Source organism: Rhinichthys klamathensis, unplaced genomic scaffold (genome assembly GCF_029890125.1).
Source record: "Rhinichthys klamathensis goyatoka isolate OS25496 unplaced genomic scaffold, OSU_Roscu_1.1 h1tg000107l_1, whole genome shotgun sequence".
Lineage (NCBI taxonomy): Eukaryota > Metazoa > Chordata > Actinopteri > Cypriniformes > Leuciscidae > Rhinichthys > Rhinichthys klamathensis.
In genome coordinates, this window is record NW_026606645.1 from 2195626 (window position 1) to 2203164 (window position 7539).

The following is a 7539-nucleotide window of genomic DNA, read 5'->3' on the forward strand; positions in this document are numbered from 1 at the left end:
AAAAGGATAATTATAAATGTTTACTATATTACTTAAACCATTATTTGAAGGAAAATGTATTTATATTTCCTATTATCATTAATGGTGTTGTTGTTGCGGCGTCATGTCAAAGAAAACCCCTCACCCTTGAAAATCACTGTAAAACCCAATGTAACTATTACAGAGTTTTATAAAACTATAACGTCTTTAAAGATTTTTCAGATATTTATTTATACAGCTATGTCGTTATTATGTGTTTTTTAAATTATTTTTTTCTTCATTTATTTAAATGCCAGTCACATTACAAACAATAAACATGTCTAATCGTTATTATTTGTTGTCCCTGCGTTGCGTAGCAGCTGCGCACAACGGATGTCCTCGAGCACATTTCCGCAATGAATCCTGGGAGGAACTGCGTGTTTGGCGGAATATTTGAACAAATTATACAAATCATCAATCAATCCAGGCTCACGATGGGAACGAAAAGCAGAAATAATATAACACCAATTCGATGAAATACTGCGCTGTGTACATTCCGAGTAATCCATCAACATGGATGGCAGACGCAGTCAGGATTCACAAAGCGAGCGAACTGACATCGCCAAACTGACGCAGATGAAGTCGAAAGTAAACAGATTGAAACGGAGCCCGAAAGCAGCGACACTGAATCCCGGGCAGATCCGTAACACAGGTAAGTTACCAAAAGACCCGAAAAACACTCATTATTCTGCTTTTCTGTGCTTTATGTCGCATCTAACTCATGTGTGAAAGCACCAGCCTTTTCTACGAATGTTATATTGTTTATTCCCGTAGCCATTCCTGTTGTGTACTTTCGTAATTTTTTATTTGCGTTGTAATTAATAAACATTTTAATGAAATAGTGGACCAAACTTTGAGCAAAATGCTCTGGTCAAGTGGAGACCTCAACTTGATGATTTACTTTTTTTTTTAAATTGAATAGTGTTATGAAATTTTGTCAAACAGGCCTATAGGATGTAGGCATGAAACATGTAAGATTAACATAGTTAGGAAAGTCCCACATATAAAATCACTATGAAGTTTCACACGTTTCTTTACTAAAGCATGTGTTTTTGAAATGCCTGTGTTTTATAGCGGAGTTCAAAACACCTACACGTCCAGCAAGAGGCCAGTTCAGAAGACTGATACCTGACGACTCCCCCAGCAATGATCCTGACTCTCATCAAGATATTATATGGGATACGACATCTCCATCACCCATTCGACATGGTAATAAATGTCTATTGGAATTGTGCATTTTGAAATTCCTCTTTAAACATGCAGTATGACAGAAGTGTATTTATTTTCAGGTCATGGACAAAGGAGAACTGCAAATGTCAGAGCGGTGGATATATCGGACATTGCCAATCGGATCGCTCCAAAGGTTTGCTCGAGGAGCGTGAACTACTACAGTGCTTGTGTTTTCAGTTCAAAATATCAAAGTGTGTGTGTTGTCATTTCTTTGATTATAGAATGGAAGACTAGAAGAAGTGGACTCATCTTTACTGCAGTGGATTGGAGACAGTGCCATTCCCTGCACGCCGGAAGTACGACAACCCAAAGCCAAGCCTGTGTCGACAAAGTAAGCCACTGTTCTGTAGGAGGGGGAATCTTTAGGCTAACAATTGTATGTTAAGTAATTTTCAGTAAACTAAATGTAGCTTCAAAACAAGCAAATAGTCAGCAATAAAATCAAAGAACGCATGACAAGCAATAAACCAAATGTGTTTTCAGTATCTAAAGCCGGGTTCACACTGTATGATTTTGGCCGTCTTAGACAGATGTTGAGAAACCTGTGTTCGCCAACAGCCGATTAAAGGATTAGTTCACTTTTTAAAAAACTTTTGCTGATAATTTACTCACCCCCATGTCATCCAAGATGTCCATGTCTTTCTTTCTTCAGTCGAAAAGAAATGAATGTTTTTGATGAAAACATTCCAGGATTTTTCTCCATATAATGGACTTCAATGGTAGCCAAACGGTTCAAGGTCTAAATGACCGTTTCAGTTCAGCTTCAAAGGGCTTTAAACGATACCAGACGATGAATAAGGGTCTTATCTAGCGAAACGATCGGTCATTTCAAAAATAAATAAAAAAGTTAAAGTTTTATAAGCTCAAATGCTCGCCTTGCGAACTCTCCTGTTCGAACTCGTTCATCAAAATGAACGAATCTTTTTTCGAGTCATTGACTCGTTCATCAAAATGAACGAATCTTTTTTCGAGTCATTGACTCTAAAAAAGATTCGTTCATTTTGATGAACGAGTTCGAACAGGAGAGTTCGCAAGGCGAGCATTTGAGCTTATGAAACTTTAACTTTTTTTATTTATTTTTGAAATGACCGATCGTTTCGCTAGATAAGACCCTTATTCATCGTCTGGTATCGTTTAAAGCCCTTTGAAGCTGAACTGAAACGGTCATTTAGACCTTGAACCGTTTGGTGCCCAGCAAAGTGCATTATATGGAGAAAAATCCTGGAATTAATTTCTTTTCGACTGAAGAAAGAAAGACATGGACATCTTGGATGACATGGGGGTGAGTAAATTATCAGCAAAAGTTTTTTTAAAAGTGAACTAATCCTTTAATGACCGGTGCGATCAAATTCGGACACATAGTCCTGCAGTGTGACTTCTCCTACGACAACCGTCAAATCAAAAACCAATATAAGTGCAGGACCTGATTACACAACAAGTGAGAGAGCAACAAACCACTAGCTCCACACTCATCGTCTTCGTTTTTTTTTCTTCTCATTTTTCTTTTCAAGAGAATCCATGATCAAATTTAACTCTAGAGATTGTTTTTGTTTGCTAGCCACCATTTCAATCCCGCATTTATATTTATTTAGCTCACATCACTTAACTTTTCACGGATTGATGATGTAAAACTCTGGACGAGTCTTCTTGCGTGTGTCTTAGGGGTGTCACGATTCTCCAAATCTTCGATTCGATTGAATTTTCGATTCTAAGGTCACGGTTCGGTTCGATTCTCGATTTTTACATTATTATTTTTTTTAAAAGCACAGGTTGCTATGCCATTTTTAGAATATACTTTTATGCAATATAATATCTGACCTTTGTTCGCAATGTACCACACTACATTGTCAAATTTAAAACATTTATTAACAACAAAGTGCTTATAATAATATAATACCTTATATCTTTAGTCAATTGGAAACTTAAGCAAAATAACCTGCCATACGCAGATTATAAAATCAAATCAGTCATTTTAAACTGTCTGCGAAATGCAATTTCACAAACAGCGTGGGTGTTCAGCAGTGCCGCGTCTTCTCTCTCTCTCTGTCTCTCAAAATGGGTTGCACAAGGCGATCGTCAAGCGCGCTGCTCTCACGTTTCGGGAGTCGTGACATGACGGAATTGTCACTTGCATAATCGGGTCAGCATTGCATCGTGAGTAACTAAAGTTTACCATTTGCACATCTTTTTAAGTCTTACCAGTTTGAACATTCAAGCAATTTTAAACTATTCAGTACTCGCACGCTCTCTGAGAGATGGTTTTCTTTGCACACATCTGCCTGTTTGCGAGGCCTCGCAAACAGGCAGATGACGACATTCAAGTTCACAAAACAAACAAACAGTTGTTGATTTAACCAATAAATCTATGTTTTTGTGGAGATGCCCTGCCATGTTAGTCGTGCTGCCAGTGGAATAATATGGTACACGCACATAGCAGAGCTTGCAAACTGTGGCTTTTTTGAAGCGCGAACGTTGACAACATAACTCACTGGAAATCCAAAATACTTCCACACTGGTGACTTCAATGACAGAGTAGACGGTTCAAGTTCTGTCGATGGGTCTCCTGCATCTGCAGTTGCCATGCTATCTTTTGACTGGCTGTAGCTAAGTTAGAGGAGGTTGACTGACTCGCAGCACTTCAACACGCGGGTTTTTTTCCGTGACATGGGGGCGTGGCAGCATCGACGATTCCATTTTTTAATTCGAAGTTCGAGATTGTGACTTAATTTCGATCGATTTCGATTTAAAATCGAAATCGTGACACCCTTAGAGTGTCCGTTTTTAACGCGTCTTGATCGGCGTACAGTCTGACATTAATGACAACTGAGATCCCACAGTGTGACATGGCTTACAGCGAGGATCATGTTCCTACAGTCTGATAAACAAACAATCATAAAGGACTATTATAAATCATACAGTGGGCACACGGCTTAAGGGTGCGTCTCAGTCAGCTCCCAAGTTCAGTAGTCAGCGCACTGATCAGGGAGTCATAAATCCCACAATGCACTGCAAACATGCTCAATCCACCTTTTTCCTATGCCCCATGACGCTTTGCTTGAATTAAGGGTGTAACTTCCGTTAACTAAACAATCAGTGAAGTGTTCACACTCTATGAACACAATATTATGCTTCTTTTTAAAAACTGGTCACAATGAGATGACATTATTCTACTCATCTTTCAACCATCGAACATTAAAAGGAAATTTAAAAGTGTAAAAGCATGTACAAAGTACATTCAACAGACCACGATTAACCCTAAATGCTCGATTCTTTCCGCAGCAATGTTACGGATGGGTTAAAAATCACTGTGTTAATATATATTTGTTTTATGTAACATGCGTTAAAAATGTTAATAATTTAATTATATTTATTTATTGTATTATTTATTTGGAACTTAAATATTGGCTGCAATCCAAAAGATCTATTTGAATTATTTGTGACCGGCACTAACAGCTTCACATTGTCAAATAGTATCAATGCCGCAAGGTGCGAAGATGCATTTTACATTTTATGCACCAACTACCCATTTACAGTAAATGGTACAGAAAAGTGCAAATATATATCATATTAATGCATTTGGTTATTGTCCATATTCATCTGAATTCTGCTGTTTTGTATGTCGCAGACAGAGCACTGTAGAAGATCTAATGCGGCTGGCGAAGCGCTTTGACTTCAACATGAGGCAAGATGAAGCTCAAGAACAGAGCTCGGATGAACCGGCTTCAAAAGAGCCGCTACATGGTGACCGATACACAACAGCTCACGTCAGTTCTGTCATGAAGAGTTCTGCTCTCGAACCCAATGACAAGAAGCCTGTTGATGAAAGGGGGCTTAATCAGGAGATGGAGGATGATCTTGATTTCCTTTTTGATGGGCCGACTCAACAGCTCAGCGGGCGTCTCAGTCAGGCGTCGAGTTTTCATACTCAGGTTGTCCCTGAGAGACATGTTTTGAAAGCCTGTGATTCACGAAAAGGTTCTTCGTTCTGTACGACAGCAAACAGTGACAGTCAGCAAGTTAACAATGCTGATGATTTTGATGACGATTGGAGCAGTGACGGTTTACTTGATGACTCGTTGCTATTGGAGATGACGCAAAACCCAGATCTGTTTGCTGCACCGCAGCACAGTTCAACGCAAAAACAAACTCACAAGAATCAAACTGCCTTAAGTGTAATGGCAAACAAATCGCAAGTAGCTAAAAAGGATGTTAAATGTGGCACGTTTCAAGGGCAAAAGGCGAAAAGCGAACAAACTTTTCAGCTGGACTCTCGGGTAGAGGCGAAGCCTTGTGGAGGGTTGCCTAGAATTGGAAATCACATTGAAAATAATTGCACAAATCAGGTTTTTCCCATGAGTAAAGCTTTGCCAGTTGCTCCAAGTTGCTTTAATGCCAATCAGAACCAGCAATCTCAGCACAAAACGCAAGTACGACAGCATCCGGTTATTCAGAATTCATCTGAACTCAACAGTGTTTCCTCAACGCGCCGTTTCCATTCAAACACCAAAGAAATGCTGCCGTCCACCGGCCTCAGTACTATAAAACCCCTTCATTCAAAGCCGCCCAGCACGCACCAAAATCCAAACTCTGGAGGTATCGAACAAAGAGAAGAGGATGCCGTTACAGGCCAAGATGGCTTCAGTGATGTCTTGGATGAAGACTTGGACTCCTTTTTTGCATCTGATGACATCTGGGATGACGGCGCCGAGGACGATGATCTGTTTTGTGAGGCGTGTGATAATCTTGAGGAGTTACCTCCTGGCAAGTCTGAAACCCCAGACACAAACGGCCAACACAACACCACAAAAGCAGCGCAAAACAAACCGTGTGAAACGGCTAGTCAGCAAAATGTATTTGCTCATCCTTGTCCACCCAAAAGGCCGGCTGTTAATGTTTCCATGTCCAGTGCATACACATCAGCGTCTCTGTACGGGCAGAAAGCTCATGCTGTGAATTCTGGGCCTACAGGACTCGGCTCTAATGTGTCATGTGACGCAATGAGACCATCTGGCCCCTTAAGTAATGGGCCGTATAAATTTAAACAGGTGAGCAGCTCCTCTCAGCAGGGTCACGAGAGGGGCGTGTTGGCCGTCCTCCAATCAGATGTGAGAATATCGGACAGTCACCAGTTCAAGAAGCCATACAGCGACTCGTTCAGGTCTGCGCCGGGCCTCGCCAAAGGTACAACATACTCTTTGTTTTATTGTGGTTGCAAGTGGTTTTTAGGGGTAAAATGTCTAAAATACGGTAAAAAAAAAAAAAAGCAAAAAATCTAGGTAGACTCAAGCACATTTTCCAGTTTTTCACTAAATGAGCACAAGGGATAATCCCGATGCACGGTTATATGAAAATTTTGGCCGATATAATTATTTGTATTTGAAAGTCGATAACTCATATATTGGCTGATAAATCCTTTTAAAATGGCTGTTAAATAATTAAACAGAAATGTAATATTTATTTAATCAAATACCCCTGTTGGTGTTATATTCACTTACTCATATTGCTTATTCCGTGTGTGTGTCTGTGTTTTCTGTAGACGTGTGTAAGTCTGAAGCCGCGAGGTGCAGTGATGCTGAGATCGAGAGGAAGAAGAAGCAGGCTATGGAGAGGCGGAGACTCAAGATGCTGGCCAATCAGAACCTCAGAGCTCCTGTCTGATACAGCGTTACTATGGAGATGTACAACAAAACAGGCCCGCAGAGGTCTATGTCTATATAAAGAGTTACACTGTTTCGACATCACAACTAAAGCTGTTCCCATTATAAGCAACAAATCTGTGCAGTTTCATGGATCTAATTGTCCTGCATCATGCCACTTTGTTTGTGGGCAAAATGTTACCAAAACTGTTGGAACAATGGCTTTTGTTGCTTTAAGGGCCATTCTTATGTGTAGAACATTAAAATGCTGATCTAAGGTCATATGGTTTGCCATTAACGTTTCCGTTTGGGCATCGAGAGACCCTAGATAAACACTTTTTTTTGATAAACATGTATAATGACGTTCTCAATGGATCCCCATTGGTTTCTAGAAAATCAGGAGGAGCTGCCCTTTTCACTTCAGTCACTTTTATGCATTTCTAAGTAAATTGTATAATAAATATTTCCTTCAATCTTTATTTTAAACTTTTAATTTTCACAATGCTTAAAGTAAATCACTCTTGTTCAGTTTATAATGAAGAAGAAATTTTTAAAAATGTTGGTTGGTTGATTTGACTGTTTTTGTCAATGTATGAGTCTTTGTGCTAAAATAAGAAGCCCAGAATAATAAAGTGACTTCAAGTAAGTGATGAAC

The 7539-nt window shown here is 39.6% G+C and overlaps 1 protein-coding gene across 1 annotated transcript; it reads left to right on the forward strand.

Annotated features, from left to right (window-relative positions):
* Positions 1–372: 372 nt before the first annotated feature.
* etaa1a (ETAA1 activator of ATR kinase a) lies at positions 373–7312 on the forward strand. The gene is made up of 6 exons (XM_056253624.1): positions 373–670; positions 1093–1227; positions 1308–1381; positions 1470–1579; positions 4874–6429; positions 6785–7312. Exons 1-6 carry the CDS (start codon positions 532–534, stop codon positions 6904–6906), a joined length of 2136 nt encoding a protein of 711 aa, XP_056109599.1. The 5' UTR covers positions 373–531; the 3' UTR covers positions 6907–7312.
* Positions 7313–7539: the final 227 nt, after the last annotated feature.

Bases quoted from the DNA above. Each gene is read 5' to 3' on its own strand.
- etaa1a (XM_056253624.1), top strand. From the start codon at position 532: ATGGATGGCAGACGCAGTCAGGATTCACAAAGCGAGCGAACTGACATC. The intron at 1,228-1,307 runs GTAATAAATGTC...ATTTATTTTCAG, and splicing joins TCCATCACCCATTCGACATG to GTCATGGACAAAGGAGAACT. The intron at 1,382-1,469 runs GTTTGCTCGAGG...CTTTGATTATAG, and splicing joins CCAATCGGATCGCTCCAAAG to AATGGAAGACTAGAAGAAGT.